Here is a 22301-nt window from a genome sequence, read left to right as displayed (position 1 = left end):
ATATCGGTTGAGCATGAGCTCATACATATAAAGGGGATCTCAATACAAGTGTGTGTCCATCAATGACAATCACAACATAAACATAAAAAATGCCAACAATCTCCCCCTTTGGCATTGATGGCAACACTTAGGAAAATAAAATTTTGACATCTAAGTGTTTTACAACAAAAACTTGCCATTAACAAAATTTCTCCCCCTAAGAATATACACTATCCCTTATTCAACAAAGTGTATAGAAATTTTGCATTCAGAGCATAATCATCAGAGCATATAGCATATATCACAGCATATATCAAAATTTCAAAACAGATACTTCTCCCTCTGATATACTTCTCCCCCTAATATATCAAAATTTCAAAAAATTTAAGACCATCAAAATTTTAAAACCGCATACTTCTCCCCCTTTTCCAACAATGACAAGGTACCACTGCAAAAACCTGTTTCCATATATATATAAAAGAGTTTATGACAATAATGAATAATACTTGTCAAAAACCGCTTTGTAGTCCTACAAAAATTGTTTCATGGAGAGAGACTAGGACTCAAGTAGGGAGGTCGCCACTTCCTTCTCTGTCTACATTTGTGATACCTGTTCCTCCATGGCATCTATTGTGCTCAGTTCTTGGGTGAATGTCAGTGCATCCAGGTTCAAATAGAATTTTTGGAGAATTTGCAGTCGTGGAAGTAATACCAGTTGAAGTTCCTACAAACCCCTAGACCTTGTGCTGATCTCTTGCTCTATCTTGGCTAACTGGATCTGGAACCGGTGAACGGTTTGCCCATATGCTACAAAGGAGTCATAAGGAGTCTTGAATGTGCTTAAGTAGGACTGTAAGTCCGTTTGAAACTGTTGCTTCTTGGCTAGCACATCATCACAGAATAGATGAGGTTGACAGATTTTGCTGAGTAGTAGGTTTCCCTCATCCAAAGCACTCCTTATGTCCTTTTGATCCTTTGACAGTTCAGTCCTAAGCTCATTTAGTTTCTTCACTAGAGCAATGTTAAGAGCCTTTTGGTGCTCTTTCTTTACATTGGCCTCAACTGCTTCTTCTAGGCTCTGCACCTGATCATCCACTACAGTACACAAAAGTTTGAGTTGTGCTAGTGATGAATTAGTGTCAGGAAGATTAGTACCGAGGATTAAACTGGTAAGTGTGTCTACAGCTGCCTGAATGATGTCTTATTCCTTTTTCCTACGAATGATCTCAAGGCACTCTTGAGCAACCTTGATGCTCTGCATAAGCTTCGACTCACTTGCAGATTGGAGATCGATAGGACTAGAAAGATCAACCGGTGAGGGTTGACTTCCGGTTGCCTTCGGAGTCTCCACTTGAGAGCTTTTTGCCACTTCACGTTCCTTGGCTTCTTCAGCTTTCTTCTTTTCCACTTCTCTTCTCTTCTCTTCTTCCTTGTCTTCTTCTACCTTTTTCTTCTCCTCTACTCTCCTCTTCTGCTCTTCCTTTTCTTCTTCTTCCCTCTTCTTCTTCTCTTCCTCTTCCTTTTTCTTCTTTTCTTCCTCTTCCTTCTTCTTTTCTTCTTCTTCCTTCTTCCTCTTTTCTTCTTCTTCCTTCTTCTTCTTTTCTTCCATGTCCTCTTCTTCTTTCTTTTTCCTTTAATCTTCTTGCTTCTTCTTCTCTTCATCTTTTCTTTTCTCCTCATCCTCTTTCTTTTTCTCTTCTTCCTTTTTCTGTTTCTCATCTTCATCCTTCTTCTTTTTCTCTTCTTCCTTGTCTTTTGCCGCTTGCTATGTGTCCATAGCTTGTTCACCACCCTAATCGGCCTGTTGCCCCTGTTCAATTCCCTCAGAAGGTATGTCCTAAGTGACATCTTCTATATCTAGGGCATCGACATCTATGGTGTCGATTGGTTCCTCCACTAGGTTTCCTTCCTCATCAAAAACTTCATCCGGTTTGGAAATAACCGGTTCCTTTTTCGCTTGGAGGTTGGCCATTCGAGCTTTGTGTGAGCTGATAGCATGGGCCATGTGTTGATGTGTATCCTTTTATACATCATCAACTCTCCCTTCCAACAACCAAAGTCTTCTTATTCTTGTGAAGAAGAGACCTTTATTTTGATTTAAAACATCAAATAATTCTGAATTTGAGAGTTCAAGGAAGTAATGTGCAAAAACTTTCTCCCTAATCTCTTGTTCATTTTCAATTGCAATGCGCCATTTGTTATCCAATGCTTTAAAAAATGAATCCGGTGTCTGAGATTTAATCTCTAATGGTGACCGGTCATTTTTGCATAAATAAAGAATTATTTCCTATAGTACTTCATCTTTTTCTTCACTATTGAAATCATCATAATAATCAATTAAATCATGGAGTAACTTTCTCCTAATATTCTTTACTATTCTTTGACAATGTGTCAAAGGTTTGTAAGAGGAGATATCTATATTTACCGGTGTGGATGTTGCTGGTTCATTCTTCTTCATCTTCTTGGTCTGTCTAGCCTTCTTTGGTTGTTCATCAGACTCAGTTTCTTTGGAGTCTGGTTCGTTTGCCTTAGTCTTCCTCTTTCTTTCAAAGATTTTTGCCGGTGTTACCTCCAGTTTCTTCTTTGTCAGTGACTGCTTGGTCACTCTTGGAGTCTCAATGGTAGCTGGTGCTGATGCCACAGACACTGCCTTAGCTTTCTTGGCTACCGGTTCTTTTCCCTTTTTCACTGATGGTTCTTCAACCGGTGCGATTCTCTCCAAGTAGGTTTCGGTTCGCTTCACCTTTGGATCAAGAGGTGAGGCAATAAGGGTTGAAGCATACCCTTCTAGCATGTCAAACATGACCTCATAGCCCATAGGCTCCACTTCCTTCATTCTAGGCTCAACAACCTCCATTAGACATTTGTCCACCTGAATAGTGAAGCAGATGTCATCTTCATACTTCTTCACTATGTCACCTAAGATTCGCATCCTCTGACTCATCTTTCATCTGAACTCATCAAAGTATTTGTTCAGTATCTCAGGGTAGCCAATTCCAATGGCTTGCACACTTTCCTTTATCTTCTTGGTTACCGATTGGTCAGGGGACCATTGGACATCTACTACACTCGGAAAGTAGCCTTGGAAATAGAAAAACAACCCTACCAGTAGTTGTCCAAACTTAAATCTCAGTGAATTGTCCTTTTTGATTGCCTTGAGATTTAACAGGAGTTGCCTTTGCATACCGATGCATAAGTCAAATGATTTATCCTCTATAATCATCCAACAAACGGCATTTACCACTGCAGCAGATACAAAATTAATCCTGCTGGCTGAGAATGTTCTGTAGCCTATCACCATGCAGTCATATTTTACCAGTTCATCCTTGATAAGATTAACTGTCATACCTCATGAATCACTTGTCGAACCGGTGAGCTTGGTCATTTCCATTTTGCTTACCATTCTCAGGGCTGGCACTTCCCCTGTGTTGCAGAAATCGGTGACTGCATGAATTGCCTCAGGCGTGATATCATGCATTCTCTCCAGGTACATCTTGTCACCATGGACTCTCCTCAAGATGATTCTGATGTGATCCTCTATGAAATATTCCAGAAAATACACCACATTATGGAGTTTCTTCTTCTCTAAGATACTGAACTCCGGTTTGATCCTTTTGTCCTTTCCGCAAAATAGACCTAATTGAGTATGAATGGCTAAGGACCCTAGGTCTTCTATCTTGCAATCAATATAGTCTGAAATTCCTTCTTCAACTATGACTCTAGCTGGAACTTGTGACAAAGCATTATACTTGGACTTCCTCTTTCAAACGCGAAATTAGGGCTTCCTGATTCTGCTTTACTTCGCTCTCCATCGAATGCCAAATCACCGCTTTGAGTTCTCCACTACCACTTGCAAACTATACTTGAATCTCTTTCAAAGCTCTCCAATTTCTCAAAATCTAAGCTCAAATCGCCTTTTCTTCGCTCTGCACTTGAAAACTTTTCTTCGCTCAAAAACAGATGGTGAGAAATGATTTGAAAAATGCATTTATACATGTCTCTCACCTACCATCATTAATGCTCCTATATTAGGGCGTAAACCCTAATTTGCCTCTTTAGTGTTTTCGGTCTTCTGCCAAGCAATAGGTGTAGCATACCGGTTAAGGTCTTTTATCGGTGTTAACCGAGCGTTTGAAAACATTTTGTTGTTTCCTCCCCCTAAGCCTTTGAGGCATAGTTTGTCGGTTCCGATATTTCCACACTAGGTGTAGAAACTAGTTCCTCCTCCAATAATACTAATTTCTTCTTCCATATTTTCTTCATGTCTTCTTGAACTTTTTCAACATCTATTTCTCCTTCCTGAGTGACAGGTATATCATCAGATATACTTTTTCTGCTTCTGCAGAATCTTGCAATGTGACCCGGTTTGTTGCAGTGATAGCAAACAAGTCCAAGTGCTCTCCAAGGTCCATTGTACATGTTTCCATTCTTCCTTCTACATGTTGCAGCAGTGTGACCATGACCATGATAGATCATACAACTTTCTCTCCATCCGGTTGCCGCTTGATGACCACCACTTCTTGACTGATGATTGAAGATATTAAACTGGTTGTGGTTCTGGTTCATAAAAGATTCAGGACCAATTCCTTTGGTCCTTTGAGGATATCTTCCAGTGTTATCCATTACAGACCTGCATTCAAATGCTCTATACCCAAACTTGTTGCATGCATAACAATGACCATTGAGCTTATTTGATCTAGGTACATTGTTGATAAAATAAGGAAAATTATTGTAGGCTTTTCTCCTACATACATTGGCAGTGTGTCCTTCTTTAAGACAGTTAAAGCAAATAGGTTTGAATTTTTGCTTACCATTTCCTTTGAGTGCCGGTTTCTTCTTTGATGCTTCAACATTTGTTCCTGAGGATTCTCCTTCCTCATGTCCAGAAAAACCAAGACCATTGGTATTCTTTGTCGGTCTAGATGACTCAAGCTTTTGCTCTAGCCTAGCTATACTTTTGCCAAACTTAGCTAGTATTTCCTTTGATTCAAAGAGTTCTTTGGAAATAGCAGTGTTTGTCTCCATAAGACTTGCATTTTCAAAGATGGCAATGTTTAGTTCTCCTTGCATGTCTCCTTTTTCCATTCTACTCTCATGAAGGGGAGCAGTTAGTGCACTAATCTCATGTTTCAACTTGGAGATCTCATGATCTTTGTCTTTTACTAGATCTTTAGCTTTTCTCTGGTTCTCAAGCTCTTGGCTAAACCGAATAGTCAGTCCTTCCAACTCCTTTCTCAAATTGGAGTTTGAATCATTCAACTTATTCACTTCAGCAATCATAGCTTCCATGTTAGCTTCATCTTCAGAACTACTTTCAGATAGTTCCATCAGCCTCTCTGCATGTTCTCTTCTTTTTGCTTGAGATGCCTTGTATTTGACCATAAGATCATCATAGGCTTGCTCAGACTTAGTGAGTCATTGAGTAAGTTCCCTCAATGTGTATTCCCCCATATCTCTTTCCAAGTGGTTAAATTTATAGAAAGGTTGGCTCTGATACCAATTGATGAATACTAAGAGGGGGGGGTGAATTAGTATGCCAAAAATCTTTGCACTAAAACACTTACATAGTCCAAAGATAAACCGGTAAAGCAGTCTAACAATCAAACCGGTTATCACACATACAAACCAAAATGCGAATAAAACATTCACCCGCAAAAGCAATACAACCATAACACAAGATATTTGATGTGGAAACCCAACTGGGAAAAACCACGGTGAGATGGAACTCACAAGTCAGTATCTGCAGAATAGAAACCAGACCGATTAAGGTCAGACTAGTTAAGGTCTTACAATGTTCTTCACTAGAATAGATCCTATTAGGAATCTCAATCTCTGTTAGGAGATAAGTCCGATTAAAACTACCTTGTTAGAGGATTTTAGATTCACATGTGTGAACCACCTTGTTAGAGGATTTTACAAAGGCTTTGAGGCCTACCCGGTTAAGGGCTACAGACTTGTCAAAGATGTGAGTAATCAACAAGTGTTTGATCTATCTAATAGCACAAACTGCTTGGTTAGATCCAGTATTGCTCACAGCTAATGCATTCCAGCATTACTTCAGTCTCCTCTATCTTTCTCTCAGTTACAACTCGATCTTCTCTGATAAGATCACTCTCCACTTCCACATTAAACCCTAGCTCAACATAAACCATATTCACAACTTCTTCAACAACTTAAAAGCCTAGACATGATGTCCTTTTAAAGGAATCTGATTTCATGTCGGTCCAATAGGATTACATTACAATTTCCTAGGTTCAGTGAATCTAGACATACTCAATAACAGGACACAAGAATCACCGTCAATGTGTCGACACCATCAAACAATCGGTGGATTGGTAACTCATCACAAAATGCTGGTTGGTAACTCATCACAGAGTGTTACCAGTTCATACAAAATGCGGATTGCCGGTTTGACAAAAATGAAGACTGGTAAGAATGTGTTGTGCCACTTTGCTTCCTCGTACCACTTGTGATCTGCGAACCGCTTGGGGTCAACATGCCACTTCAGATTGGGAAACACATTCTACAAAATCACCACTAGTCTAAAGACTAGAATACAACATACCAGTTGGAACAAATACTGGTTGAGCATGAGCTCATACATATAAAGGGGATCTCAATACAAGTGTGTGTCCATCAATGACAATCACAACATAAACATAAAAAATGCCAACAAAGAGATAATTGCCAAAAGCTGGTACCTCTTTTCAACAACATTACCAAGATATTCCTAGAAGAACTTATAATCAACTAGCAAATGCTGGTAATAAGACATTACAACTTCCACATGTGCAACAGAGGCTTGCTATTGAAGTTCCTCCTCATAAAAGCAATGTGTGTATCTTTCATTTGACCGATGATCATGATGGATTTTCTTGTCTAGAGATGGTATGTTATATGCAAATGGCTAATATGAGAGAAACTATGGAAGAGAGAGTGGATGATGGAGGAAATTCTGAGCAACCTGGCAACTATGAAATTCACTTCCTTGAGTATGAGTCAAATTCAGAAACAAGAGGTGATATATTAGTTACTCTAGAAGATCCTTCATGTGTTGTGCTAACTAGAAATTAATGCAATTTCTGATACACAAATGATGTTGCCTCTCCAGCAATATTAGTGAAAGGTAAATAACTTCAAACTCATACACCAACTAGTAGTTCAAAGGTTCAAGAAGTTCAATTTTTGAAAAGACCAAATCCTGAAGCTTCATTTGATATTATGGAATTGTGTAAATCTTCAAAAATTCAAATTTCTCATGTTGTATATCTTAGATTGAATCCCAAGGAATTAGAAAAATTAATAAAATTTATCAAAGGTGAAGATCCCCAATATGAGCCTGATAGTCAATGTTCTATTAATGCAGAGTCTTTTGATGTTGAAATTCATGTTTCTTTGTTTGATTTGGCTAAGCCTACACCTAATTTGATTGTAAATGAAACCAATAACTCTTCCCCTACATTTCACCTTGTTGCCCTCATATTTGGCATACTTATTATTTGAATTTCAAATTATTCTCAACGTTGAAAGGAGGTCTAATGAGTGCTTACATGTAGGTAATGAGCGCGTTGTCCAAGGTCATTACTAGTCAAAATCCATAAAATGGAAGAATTTTGAGAATTACCACAAATTGAGAGAAACCAATTGATAGTTAGGATCTAAATATCATTTTGTATCACATGTCCAACTTTCACTTGAACCCAGTTCATACTTTGTCATATTTTAAACTTTCAATTTTTGGTGTCTATTGCTCCCAAATGATTCAAATATCTCATTTAAGGCTTTTTCATGAGGTGTAAATAATTGTGTGGATCTATTTCCCTACCATTGACATGTGTTTCAAATTTTAGGACCTAACTCCCTACCATTTGAAAGTTATGCCATTTTTCTCTAGCCAAAGTGTTACATTTAAAATATTTAAATTATTTCTCAAATGAGAATTTAATATTTTAAATTAATTCATTATGTTTGGTCATTTGCGATAAGAAAATCATCTTCAGTCATTTGTGGCATTCTTCCTTGATTCATTCTCAGTGAAAAATGGTTTCCAATGTGTAAAGGATAGGTTGGTGAACCAGAAGGTTAGAAATGTTCAAAAAGTGAGCATTCTTAACCTCATTTCTTAATCTTTTGTCAAGAAGGTTAGAAATGCTCACTTTTTGAGCATTTCTAACCTATCACAAAAAAAAGGGTAGGAATGCTCAAAAATTGAGCATTTCTAACCTCATTTCTTAACCTTACGGGCGCCACTTTATCAAGAAGGTTAGAAATGCTTAGTTTTTGAGCATTCTTAACCTCTTATAGATTTTATCAAAGAAGGAATTAAAAAAAAAGAGAAAAGTAAAGGAAGATTGAGCATTCAAGATTTTATTGAAGAAGATAGGGAGTTCGTCATATGTTAAAGTTGTTGTTACACTTGAAGACATAATTGTAGATTAAGGCAGTATTCACATGCCATGAAATCTTAATATGTGTGCAAAATATGGAAGGCATAGACAAGCTACAAACCATTTGATATAGTGCCTCATAGAGATGCCATCTTATGGTTGTCAAAATTGTAGTTCATGCACATAATGGAGCTTTTGAAAACATTTTCACAACTACCAGCAGTATATTGATCTTTAGGCAAGCAAAATTTAATTGCACAACAATGCACTTCAACATTGTAAATATGGAACATTGACAACGCATGTGGACTGTTTGACCAAATTATTTGGTAGATTTGGAAGGCAGCGTGGGAGTATAAATAGCACATGAAAAATGTTTTCCATAATCCCTCAAAGAAACATGATCTCATGACATGGGGAATGCATAGACAATGCATGTAAACTGTTTGACAAAATCCCTCAAAGAAACGTGGTCCCATGGCATACATTGAAGATAATTTCGTAGCTATTGAGCATCCTCCCTGCCAATGATAAATTAGAAGCTTCGAACCAAGAGGGAAGATATGCATGCAGCATGGCTCACTATTGCACATAGGTAAAAAAAGGTTTAATGAAATACTGTTAAGTGGTTGTGGTGACTAGAGCAACCAACCACAATTTTAACAAATCATTGGTGGTCATTTTGCCGCAAATCAACAAGGAAGTCAAATCATAGTTCAAGAAATGTGTAACACATTGTAGTTGCAGCTACTCTGGAAGATGATGTTGCAAATCATGGAAGTTCACACAAGACAAATAAACTATATGACATAATGCTCCAACAAGACATAGTGGCAAGTGTAAACCCAAATTCCCCGACTGGCGAATGGCGATTTGTTAAAACATGGTTATAATTGCAGCCATTCTGGTACTCATGAATGCAGAATGAAAAGCATTATTTGGGTTAGTGTATAATCCACAGAGTTCAGAGGAAGGATGTCGCAAATACTCATATATGTGATTGCAGAGAATTTTGAATTCGGAAGATTTGAATGTTGTTCAGGACAAAGAATAGAGTGTAAATCGTTTTGGCAAAGTTGTGGATGTTTGTTAAAATAGGACTGTGAGGGCATCATTTTTATTTTGGCATAATTAAATATAAATTCCACAGCCCTGATTATGCTCCCATTCTTAAATGTTCACATTTAGATATTGGAGATACCAAGTTGGGAAATGTAAGTCTTGTAAACTTCTGGAAAACAATGGAAAAGGAGGATAAGACTTTGATAGCTCAAAGATTATTAGACAGTGGACTAGCTCACGCAGTAGGATATCTCACATTGGTGCAATGTCTAGAGTTAGTTCTAGAATGCATGAAAGGATTTAATCCAGAGACAAAAGAAATTAGGATGACAGAAGGTAACGTGCTCGCCAAACTTGATCCAGTTTCCATTGCTATAACTTTCAGGTTACCTTTTAGAGATCAGTTCACCGAAGTAAACAGGGAATATGTCAAAAGTTATTTTATCAATAATGAAACCCAGTTCTTGAATAACATAGCTAGAAAGTGGTTAGCAAAACCAAGGAAAGGAAAAACACAGCTTCCTTAAATAATTCATAGGTCTCTGTAGATGGAAGATATCGCTAATATGGTTATTTTCTTGAATTGGGTCACAGGAAATGAAGACTCAAATGACTTGGAAGGATGGATGTTCTTATTCATTAATATCATATGTGAGGGCATACAATTCATTAATTGGGCCGAGATTATCAGCGATAATCTTTGTGATCAGTTACTCAAGCTAAAGGACAATCATAACTTCTACATGACATCATACCTCTTCTATGGTATTGCTAGGATGAAGAAATGGCCAGGATTAAATTTTGAAGGCATTTATGATGATATGACCCAAGTTTACAATTATCATCCACAATTACAGTTGGAGGAAAGTTATCATCATTTAAGGAGAATTAACGATGCTTTCACTATGTTGACAGTAAGAGAACTGCTAGGAAATATTGGACACAAAATATCCTTAGAAGCAGTAGAATTGATTCAGAAATATGGTAGTTATTTTATATAGTTTCTAAAGTTCACATGGATTCGGATAGGAGGTTATGATGGCCGCCCTCTCACGTTGCCAAGGTTTGTTGAAGATAAGTTATTATAGTTGTGAGAGCCATTCAGATGCTCAAAGTATCAAGAGGTCTATAGAAAAGATTCACTTGTATCCTTATGAGATGAGATTTCCCTTTGATAGCAAAGGATATGCTACAGGAGAGTTAGAGCTTGATGCCGGATTTAAACACTTTCCTGATGTGGAAGATTTTTGGTAAGACTACGAAGATGATTTTGAAGTGCGGAAAAGAGATTGGATGAGATTTTCTATCAAGCAGATAATTGATTATAGAATTAAAATAAATGTAAATGGCATTGAGGATGATGAATCTGATTTGTTCGATGGTTTTTACTTTGAAAGGATCCAACTTCTTCCACTTCCACCCATCACTTGGTCAATTCTAGAAATAAGGAGTATTCAAAAAAGATTAACTTATGTGGTTCGAAGGACTCTCGAATGGATGAAAGGCAAGAGGATTGAGTCTACGGCAACTAGACCTTCAAATAAAGCTAACTCCTCAAAGGATAGAAATGGGGCAAAGGGAAGTTCTTCCATTCTAACTAATTTGCAAAGATCTAATCCAGGGATGGGTTCACACCAAAATATTTCCAAAGGAGGGCATAATGGAGAAGATCCAGAAAAAGGGAAGGATCTTGCTTGGGCATGTAAAGCCAACTCTATCATTAAGAAGAAGAGATCAAAGACAAAGGGAAAAAAATATGAATCTTGTCCAAGAGTTTGAAGATGAATTAGAAATTACTTCACCCCAACATCCTCCCAATGTTGAAAATCAGCAATTTGCTTCCATCTCACCAACTATCATTATTTCTTCACCCCAACAAGATGATTTTGCTATTCATGAGGAAGTTGAAATAAATGATGCTCAAGCTGAAATTCAATCTCTGCCCTTCCCAAATAATTTAGCATCTTTAACCTTTGCATATGTGAACAACCAAGAATCATTACCATCATCCTCATCATTCTGGTTACAGTGGAGTTTGTAGAATAAAAAGAGAAATGTTTAGCTGGTAACTCCTAGTTTTGATGCAGTCGCAAATGTACTCCAAAGGACAACTAAATCCAAGAAAACCAAAGTTGCATCCAGATTGGGGATTAATCCATCCTCAGGAAACTTATGTGTTGAAATAGCTCAGCCCATTGTTGAAAAAGATATAAATGAAGCTAATGAGGCTAATTTTAGTATGACACAGTTGGATCTAGGTCCTACAACACATGAGGGAGTTGTTCATAATTTTTAGATTTCAGTAGCTACCCTTATCGATAAAGAAAATAAAGATAAGGAAACTAAGTATCAACTTAAGCAACAAATTCAGGTTCTTTCATCCTACATCAAATCAATTATGGATTCTTCAGATACACAATTGGAGTTGGCCTCAACTTCTAAATTGGCACACACTGGAGGAGTTATTGAGAAAAAGGTGATGGAATATATACACAAATGCTGGAAACAGAGTAGGATGCTAGAAGACTAGATTAATCAAATGAATTCTGAAGCACAGGATTTTATTGAGAAGGCCAAATATATTCAAATTAAGTTGGATGCACAGGAACAAGAAATTGTAGTAGAATTGAAGAATGCAAACGAGCACGAGATATCTTGGCAAGATACTTTATAGGAATTCCAAATGATGGAAAAAATAGACATGAATGTACTCATTGTTGAGAAGGTCTTCTCTCATAAAGAAGAAAATCAGTCCCATACATGGTGCAAAAGTATAAGTTGGAAAATGGAGAATATCAAGCAATGCTTGGATGAATATCAAAAAATCTTAATAGTTTGTCACCAAATAAAGATGAAGATAAAATAAGATACAATGAATATCATTGGTGATGTATCGGTAAAAGAACAATTTCAGCAAATGCAAGAACAACTGCTCTTAATCAAGTTTCATTACAGAATTAATTCTGAGTTAATAGATGTACAAGTGTCAGATGAAAATAAGATGAAGAGACTCAGTGCTTAGAGGCTTGTGATATGTGTTTATATTTTCGGGATTTGGTCAAAATTCAAGATAACCAAGCAACTGCCAAACTAAAAATGGATAATGTGATCATTCCCAGGTACAAGTTCATGGTGGACACGCTCAAAGCATACAAGTCATTCAAGGCCAAAGCACCAATTCAACATAAGAAAATAATCAGTTAGCATGCTTTTTGGGATATCGAAAAGCAACACCATGTTCACATATTTGTATTTTTTTTTTTGTTATGTGATACCTGGTTAGTCTTTAGTTTATTGTTGATTCTCCATTGCATAGAGTCAAGGTTAATAGGTTGACTATTTCTACGCATAAATGTGCTAGTTATTAACTTATTGTAATTTGCACAGAAATGAGCTAGTTACTAACTCAGAATCAAGTTAGTTATGAGGTAGTTATTTTGAGCGACTACAAATGCTAGAAACGTAGATGAAATAAGGACTTTTTTGGATTTTATGATTTTAGGGCATAGCTGAAAATTTTGGATTGTATTATTTCATCATTTTTTAATACAAGGCAAATTAGAGTGCTCCTATGATTGTTAAGTGTTCATTTGCTTGATATTATGTGATTATCATATGATGTTACAATAGCAAGGTTGCAAATTACTTTCCCAGTTTCATGAAGACAATGGTCATATAACGTTACAAGTTTCTTAGGCATCTTGGAAATAAATAAATTTTATGCAAATTAAATGTTTTGTATCACTCTCTCCTCATTTGTAGTCTAGAGGTGATAGTGACAAGTTTAAAATTCAATGGAATCCAAGTGGAAATTGTATGTTTGTTGTGAAGATTCCCTCTAGATCCATTCGTAGTTATTCTCTATTTTCATTTGCAAGGTTAATTATTCTTTGAAAAAAATACAAATACCCCTATCATATGAGCGAGCTGCCCCTCTCAAACGTAGAGGAAGATCGTGCTCCGCAGAACGATCTCTCCAACTGTTGGGAACTTTTTTGTTACTCCTCCATTGGGCACATAGTAGAGATTTTTAAGTGACGAATCTGTTTACCAATAGATTTATGGTGACTCTATTGGGGATCAAAAGAAGAAGATGGTCACCTTGATATTTTCTTTCTTTTTGCCATGAAGAAAGAGGGTTCTTCCACATCAAAATGTGTTTCCTGTATTGCAACCAAATCTTAATTGGGCTCAAGCTGAGAAAGAAAATATAGTGTCACAGCTAGATACTTTAGCCTGGCGAAATAGAAGAAATCAACCTGATTACGAGAGAGTGAGTTTAATTCTTGAAGAAGAAAAAAGACAAGCTAGAAATCCAGTGGTGGTGTTCAAAAGAATAGTGGAAAGATTTCCTCCTGTGTTCTTAGGAATAAACCTAGTTGTTGAGTTGAATTAGCCTCAAGTTCAAAGACAACTCAGGAGATAAGACATTGTGTTTTGTGACTAGTTATGGTTTTGACTCATCATAACCCACCTGTCCTACAACCAAATCTTAATCAGGTGCAAGCTGAACAAGAAGACATGATATTACAGTTCAATAGGCTTGCGTGGAAGAGTCGTAAAAGTGATCAAGAATATCAACAAGTACATCAAGTGTTGGTTGAAGAAGGAAAGTTTGGTGACCTTCTCAGGAGAACACCTATTGGACAAGAGGTGATCGTCATTGAAAGAATCATTGTAATTCCAAGGCACAATAGGAAAATTTTTTAGCACATACAAGATCAGTTGGAGAAAAATAACCAATAAGCACATTGGCAAGCAAAAGATATATCAAAGGTGATAGGAGTAAGGGTATTTTTGATCCTGATTTTGCTGAACTAGATGAGATAAATTTTTCAACACCTTTCATATCTCATAAAAAGAAAGTTAAGTTTACTAGTAGACCTTCTTCTCCAAAGAAAGCAAGTATATATTCACCATCTTTTCAAGCTTTAACCTTACTTCCTCCTCTTGTTATCAGTGTTATACCATCAATCATGCTACAAAATCCTCCACCCATTCCTTGGGGCCCTTCAATAGGTCCTTTGGCTTTGGGAAATCAGTTACATGACTTGCCAACTGGCTCAAGAAAGCATCTTCCAAAATTTTCAAGAGATGGAAAAGTTTCTGCAGAAGATCACATTGGTGCTTTCTTTACCGCATGTGTAATCCTTGGAGTTCAATATGAAAATGTCTCTATTCGACTCTTTTTTGAAACTCTTATCGATGCCACAACTGAATGGTTTAATCAGCTGTCAACGGGTTCTATCCATAATTGGGTGACTCTGATACAAAAAATTGAAGATGGATTCAAAACTATCAATGATGGACACTTGCTTCTTGCACAGTTGACTCAGATGAAGAAACAAGCGCACGAACCTATGAGAGAATTTGTGGCATGATTCAACAAACTTGTCAATAGACTTGCAGTTGATAAGAGACCCACAAAGGAAAATGAAAACTGTTTCTTTATTAATGCACAACCTCCTGATATAAGTTTCCAAATAAGGTGAGGATGAGTTGCTGATCTTGCAGCAGCACAAAGGCTAGCTATTCAAGTTGAAGATGACCTATTAAGTATAGGAAAATGGTACAAGGAATTGCAGAAAGGAAAGACGCAAGCCAACCTTGTAACCACTGATCTAATGGTTCAAAAGTTGGCCAATGATTTTCTCTAGTTGAGGAAACAGTTGCCACAGAATCCACCACCTTTATATCAGGATATTCCTAGGAGAAATTATCTTCCTTATCAACAAAATTGGCAACCAAAACTTCCTGCCCCTACACCAAGGTTGGTCATTGAACATCCATCCACAAGTAATCGTCAAACTACTACGATGTGTGACTTTCACCTCACAACAAATCATGATGGAAGTTCATGCCCTGAAATGACTCGGTTTATGCAGATGAATCTAACTAGTGAGAAGATTGAAGAATATATTGAAGATGAAACTGATCAGCAGTTTGGTTCATCTATAGCTAAATTTTTAGAATATGAGTCTGGTGAGGAAGATGAGAAAGAGAGTGACATCAACAATCATTCTTGTAATGTCTTTACAAAGAATTGGCACCAAAAACTGGAGGAAAAAGATAAAACTACTACTAAAGATAAAGAATCAGAAGATATTCCTAAGCAGATCTTATCCAAGAAGCAAAACAAAGAAGAGCCAGGATCATCAAGCAAAGTTGACAAAGCCTTTGAACATAGGGAACCTTCCCTTGAAGATTCTTTTGATTTTCTAGAACATTGTAAAAAGACCAAGGTGCAAATTTCTCAGATTGAGTATCTCAAGAAGAATCCACAACAGTTGGATAAACTGGTGCATTGTATTAAAAAGGATCTTAAGTAGTCTCATTCTGATATACACCAAGAATCAAGTAAGCACTTTGATGATAATGATCAAGAGGAATCTATTGTAAAGGAATCATCACTTGCTGCTACTTCCTTTTTTGATAAGCCTGATCCTTTCTATATATCTTTGCATATAGCCGGTTGTAAGTTAAGCAATTGTATCATTGATTCTGGTGCATCTGATAATGTAATGCCTTCCAAAGTTGCTCATGTGTTAGGTTTATCCTTGAACATACCAACCGGTAAAGTAGTTTCAATGGAGTCTAAACAAGTCCCTCTTGTCGGACAAATCAAAGATGCCCAAGTTGCCTTAGCCACTCACCCCCAAAAGAAGTTGAAACTTATCATCTTGGTTGCTGATATCCCAGCTAGTTATGGAATGCTCTTAAGTCATAAATTTTGCAAAGATTTAGGTGGTGAAAATCTGCTAGATTGGTCCCATGCTTTGATACCTCTAGATAGCAAGAAAGTCAAGTTAGATCTAGAGCCTAAAGCAAAATATATAGTCTGTAAAACTGATGACCCAAGGGCAGAGATATTATATGTTGATACTAGTCCAGGTACTTATATGATGTCATCAAAAGGAGAGAATGTCCCTAAAATCCTAGCTCCTGATATATCTTCCAAACTTTGGAAGATGGAATTTGATGGAAGTTCCTCATCTTCTGGCTCAGGTGTAGGGGTGGTGCTGATTTCCCCATCAAATGAAAAATTTCCTAAAGCTTATAAACTCACATTTGACACCACAAATAATACTTTAGAGTACGAGGCTCTCCTTTTAGGGTTGGAGTTTGCTAAGGAGAAAGGTATCAAGAAGTTGCAGGTCACAGGAGATGCTGATTTGATAGTGAATCAAGTAAAGAATAAATAATTGAGCAAGAGCAAGAGGCTAAGGTCATATCAAAATAAAGTATGGGATGAGATTGAAGGTTTTGATGCTTTTTCCATACAAGCCATTCCAAGAGAGCAAAATACAAAGGTAGATTCTCTTGCTGTCTCAGCTTCATTGTTAATTCCTCATCCTGAATTTAATAGGAGTGTCTATGTTGTAGAGATGATCTATCGACCTAGTGTGTCAGAAAATAATCAAAATTGGCAAGTCTTTGATGATGATAAACATATCATTTCATTCTTGGGAGGGAAAATTTTTCCAATTTGTCTTTTGATGGGAACTCACCTTCGACTAGTCAACAAACTACTATAGAAGAGGAGAAGGAACCTAAAATTTTGTATCTTAAAGGTAATACCATTCCCAAAGGCTTGGTTTCTCTCGAGAGTTTGTTTAATAAACATGATCAATTTGTGAAGAAGAAAAGTGAACACAAGTCCTCGGGATCTTCAGAAGTGGAGAAGATAGACATAGGTTTTGAAAATGATCCCAAAGTGGTTTTGCTTGGGAAATGCCTTACACAAAAGGAGAGAAAGGTATTCATTGATCCACTCACAAGATACATTGATGATTTTGCACGGTGCTATGATGACCTCAAAGAATTTATGAATGGTGAGTTCAAGCATCAAATTTCCCTCAAACGTAATTCAATTCCCTTTAGGCAAAAGCAGAGGCAATTCAACCCAAAGATAGCAGATGCAATCTTCACAGAAGTGGATAAAATGTTGAAAGCCAAAATAATTTATCCAATTCATCATTCTAAGTGGGTAGCAAATATAGTTCCTTTTAGAAAGAAAAATGGGGAGATCAGAATTTGTGTTGATTTTCACAATTTAAATAAAGCATCCCTCAAAGATAACTATCCTCTTCTAGTTATGGATCACCTTCTTCAAACCGTTTCTGGATCTGAAATGATGTCCATGCTTGATGGTTTTTCAAGTTATAATTAGATTAGTGTGGATCAAGAAGATCAGCACAAAACTACTTTTACTACTCCATGGGGAACTTTTTATTACAATCGAATGCCTTTCAGTTTAATTAATGCTAGTGCTAATTTTCAGCATGCAATGGATCTTTCCTTTGGTGATCTAAGAAACAAGATTGTGGTTGTTTATTTGGATGACCTAACTATCTTTTCCAAGAAATGAGAAGAGCATGCTTACCATCTTGAATGCATGTTGTAGTGATGTAGGCAACAAGGGATCTCCTTGAACCCAAAGAAATTTATTTTCGGGGTAACCGAAGGGAAGCTGTTGGGTCACATTGTTCCAAAGGAAGGAATTCACATTGATCTTGAGCAAGTTAAAGCTATTCAGCAGTTGCAATTACCTTCTAGTAAGCTAGGAGTTCGCTCATTCTTTAGCCAAATCAATTTTATAAGGAAATTCATCCCAGATTTTTCTAAGATCACAAAATCAATTGTTGAGATGATGAAGGGTAATGAGGTTTTCAAATGGTCAGAGGAAGGAAAACGAACATTCAGTCAAATCAAGTCAGCCATAGTAGATGCTCCCACATTGATGTATCCAGACTTCAACAAGGATTTCAATGTTTACTGTTATGCTTTAGATTCCACATTGTTTACAATTTTAAATCAAAATCATAATGATAACGTCGAGGCACCAATATATTTTATGAGCATTCCCTTGAAGAAAAATGAATTGAAGTATTTTGTTGCCGAAAAACAAGCTTTTGTGGTGGTGAAGGTTGTGAAACAATTTTGTTTCTACATCTTGAATTCACACTCTAATATATATGTTCCAGATACTACTGTGAAGACAATTCTCACTCAAAAGGAGATTGGATTAACCAAGAGAGCTTCTTGGATTGCAAAGGTTCAGGAATATGATATTGATATCAAACCTACCAAGCTTGTCTGAGGACGAGGATTATGCAAGTTGTTGGCTGAAAATATATCTAAAGGGGAAGTTGAAGGAGAAATTATTTCAATGTCCAAATTGTCTTTGGTTTTGTTCATTAGCACCACCGATGATTGGTTCACTAATATAGCCTACTTTCTCATATATGGAGAATTCTTGGCTTACCTCACCTCCAAAGAGAAATGGACCATCAAGTTGAAAGAAACTAAGTATATTATCTAGGGTGATGTCTTGTACAAAAAGGGAATTGATGGTACTTTCCTCGGATGTGTGGATAAAGAGAAAAAAGAGAATCTTGTTAAGTTCTTTCACAATGAAGCATGTGGTGGGAATTTTTGTTCCTCAATAATGATATACAAGATGCTAAGAAATTGTTTCTATTGGCTCGGGATGTTCAGGGATGCTGATGAGTGGGTGAAGAAATGTGACACATGTCAGCAGTTTAAAGGAAAGGTACAACTTGCTGCTTTGCCATTAAAGCCAGTAATCATAGAGGAGCCTTTTCAACAATAGGGTTTGGATTTCATCGGTCATATTCATCCTCACTCTAGTGCAAATCATACCCATATCCTGTTAGCTATGGATTATTTTACTTAGTGGGTCGAGGTCATTCCAGTGAAACAAACAACATCAGAGGTAGTCTGTGACTTTATCAAGCAAAACCTCTTAGTAAGATATGGAGTCCCACATAAGATTGTCACTGACAATGCTACCAATTTCCCTTCCCATGAGATATCAGCTTTTTGTTACAAATATGGAATCATTCTCTCTCACGCATCTGACTATTACCCACAAGGGAATGGTCAAGCTGAGGCTAGTAATAAGAATATTATTACCATTCTCTATAAGCTAGTTGATGAAAATCAATGGACATGGCACAAACATTTATATGAGGCATTATGGGCTGATCGCACCATGAAGAAAAGAGCTATCAAGTTATCTCCTTTTGAAATAGTTTATGGAACTAAAGTGAAGTTTCCTATTCCTTTGGAGTTAGATTTTCTCAAATTGTAGGAAGTTTTGGAGAATTATGAATTCAAAGATGCCTTAGAAAAGCGAGTGATGTATTTGACCAAGATGGAACAACAAAGAGAGGTGGTGGTTGATAGAATTAAAGAACATCAAATGCAAGTCAAGGAGCTATTTGATAGAAGATAAACACAAAGACTATTCCATGTTGGTGACTTGGTTTTATTGTGGGATAAAAGAAGAGAGCCAAAGGGAATGCATGGTAAATTTGATTCACTCTAGAGAGGACCTTTTCACATCAGGCACATTTGCAGTAAGAATTCATTCTACCTAGCATATATGGATGGAACACAGTTGCCCATTCCTTATAGAGAGCAACATTTAAAACTTTATAATCAGTAGGTGGACTGTCATTCGTCTGTGTACATAAGGTAAATAAGGTTGCAGTCCTTGTCCCAGTTTTGGTTTGTACTGAAGGAGTTTTCTAACCTTCATGTTTTGTTTTTGGTCCTTCCCTTCTTCTACATGGTTTTGTCTTGTGTCTCTCTTGACTCTTTGGCCCAATGAATTGTGCACTAATCTGCGAAACCAAAGATTTGGGTTCACCCTGCGTCCTTTGTAGTCCTTGTCCCCAATCAGAGCCAGTTGTTGCCCTCATATTTGGCATACTTATTATTTTAATTTCAAATTGTTCCCAAGGTTTAAAGGAGGTCTAATGAGTGTTTACGCATAGGTAATGAGCACGTTGTCCAAGGTCATTACTAGTCAAAATCCAAAAAATGGAAGAATTTTGAGAATTACCACAAATTGAGAGAAACGAGTTGATAGTAAGGATCTAAATATCATTTTGTATCACATGTCCAACTTTCACTTGAACCCAGTCCATACTTTGTCATATTTTAAACTTTCAATTTTTGGTGACTGTTGCTCCCAAATGATTAAAATATCTCATTTAAGGCTTTGTCATGAGGCATAAATAATTGTGTGGATTTACTTCCCTACTATTAACGCATGTTTCAAATTTTAGGACCTAACTATCTACCATTTGAAAGTTATGCATTTTTCTCCAGCCAAAGTGTTACATTTAAAATATTTAAATTATTTCTCAAATGATAATTTAACATTTTAAATTATTTCATTATGTTTGGTCATTTGTGATAAGAAAATCATCTTCAGTCATTGTTGGCATTCTTCCTTGATTCATTCTCACTAAAAAATGGTTTCCAATGTGTAAAGGATAGCTTGCTGAACCAGAAGGTTAGAAATGCTCAAAAAGTGAGCATTCTTAACCTCATTTCTTAATCTATTGTCAAGAAGGTTAGAAATGCTTAAAATTTGAGCATTTCTAACCTTATTTCTTAACCTTGTGGGCCCCACTCTATCAAGAAGGTTACAAATGCTCAATCTTTGAGCATTCTTAACCTCTTATAGATTTTATCAAAGAAAGAATTAAAAAAAAAAAAGAGAAAAGTAAAGAAAGACTACAAACAAGGTTATGAGAATACAAGATTTTATTGAATAAGAGAGGGAGTTCGTCAGATGTTAAAGTTGTTGTTACACTGGAAGACATAATTGTAGATTAAGGCAGTATTCACATGCCATGAAATGTAAATATGTGTGTGAAATATGGAAGGCATAGACAAGCTACAAACCATTTGACATAGTGCCTCATAGAGATGCCATCTTATGGCTGTCAAAATTATAGTTCATGCACACAATGGAGTTATTGAGAACATTTTCACAACTACCAGTAGTATATTGATCTTCATGCAAGCAGAATTTAATTGCACAACAATGCACTTCAATGTTGCAAATATGGAACATTGACAATGCATGTGGACTGTTTGACCAAATTATTTGGCAGATTTGGAAGGCAACGTGGAAGTCAAGACAATGCATGTGAACTGTTTTGACAGATTTGGAAGCCAGCGTGGGAGTATAAATAGCACATGAAAATTGTTTGTCATAATCCCTCAAAGAAACATTATCTCATGACATAGGGAATGCATAGACATTGTGTGTAAAATGTTTGACAAAATCCCTCAAAGAAATGTGGTCCTCTGGCATACATTGAAGATACTTTCGTAGCTATCCAACATCCTCCCTGCCAATGATAAATTAGAAGCCTCGAACCAGGAAGAAAGATATGCACGCAACATAGCTAGCTGTTGAACGCAGGTAAAAAAAGGTTTAATGAAATACTGTTAAGTGGCAGTGGTGACTGGAGCAACCAACCGTATTTTTAACAAATCATTGGTGGTCATTCTACCGCAAATCAACAAGGAAGTCAAATCACGGTTTAAGTAAAGCTATGAGCACTCAACAAAATGTAGAGAATAAAAGAATTGTGTAAGGCGTTGTAGTTGCAGCTGCTCTGGAAGATGATGTTGGAAATCGTGGAAGTTCACACAAGACAAATAAACTATACGACATAATGCTCCAAGAAGACATAGTGGCAAGTGTAAACCCGAATTCCCCAACCGGTGAATGGTGATTTGTGAAAGCATGGTTATAATTGCAGCCATTCTGGTACTCATGAATGCAGAATGAAAAGCATAGTTTGGGTTAGTGTATAATCCATAGAGTTTAGAGGAAGGATGTCACAAATACTCATATATGTGATTGCAGAGAATTTTGAATTCAAAAGATTTTAATGTTGTTCAGGACAAAGAATAGAGTGTAAATCATTTTGGCAAAAGTGTGGATGTTCATTAAAATAGGCCTGTGAGGGCATCTTTTTTATTTTGGCATAATGAAATATAAATTCCATAGCCCCAATTATGCTCCCATTCTTAAATGTTCAC

The 22301-nt window shown here is 36.7% G+C and overlaps 1 protein-coding gene across 1 annotated transcript in view; it reads left to right on the top strand.

Moving 5' to 3' along the window:
* LOC131037885 (U-box domain-containing protein 33-like) overlaps positions 1-14809 on the top strand; it is a 32423-nt gene extending 17614 nt beyond the window's left edge. Inside the window, exons 10-11 of the mRNA XM_059219467.1 lie at positions 9517-9813; positions 14389-14809. Of these exons, the coding sequence (XP_059075450.1) occupies positions 9517-9813; positions 14389-14809 (718 nt within the window). The remainder of the gene's footprint in view (positions 1-9516; positions 9814-14388) is intronic.
* The last annotated feature ends 7492 nt before the right edge of the window (positions 14810-22301 follow it).

This window comes from Cryptomeria japonica, chromosome 4 (assembly GCF_030272615.1).
Source record: "Cryptomeria japonica chromosome 4, Sugi_1.0, whole genome shotgun sequence".
Lineage (NCBI taxonomy): Eukaryota > Viridiplantae > Streptophyta > Pinopsida > Cupressales > Cupressaceae > Cryptomeria > Cryptomeria japonica.
The sequence above is the reverse complement of the archived record's forward strand: the minus strand, read 5'-3'. Positions and strand labels throughout refer to the sequence as shown.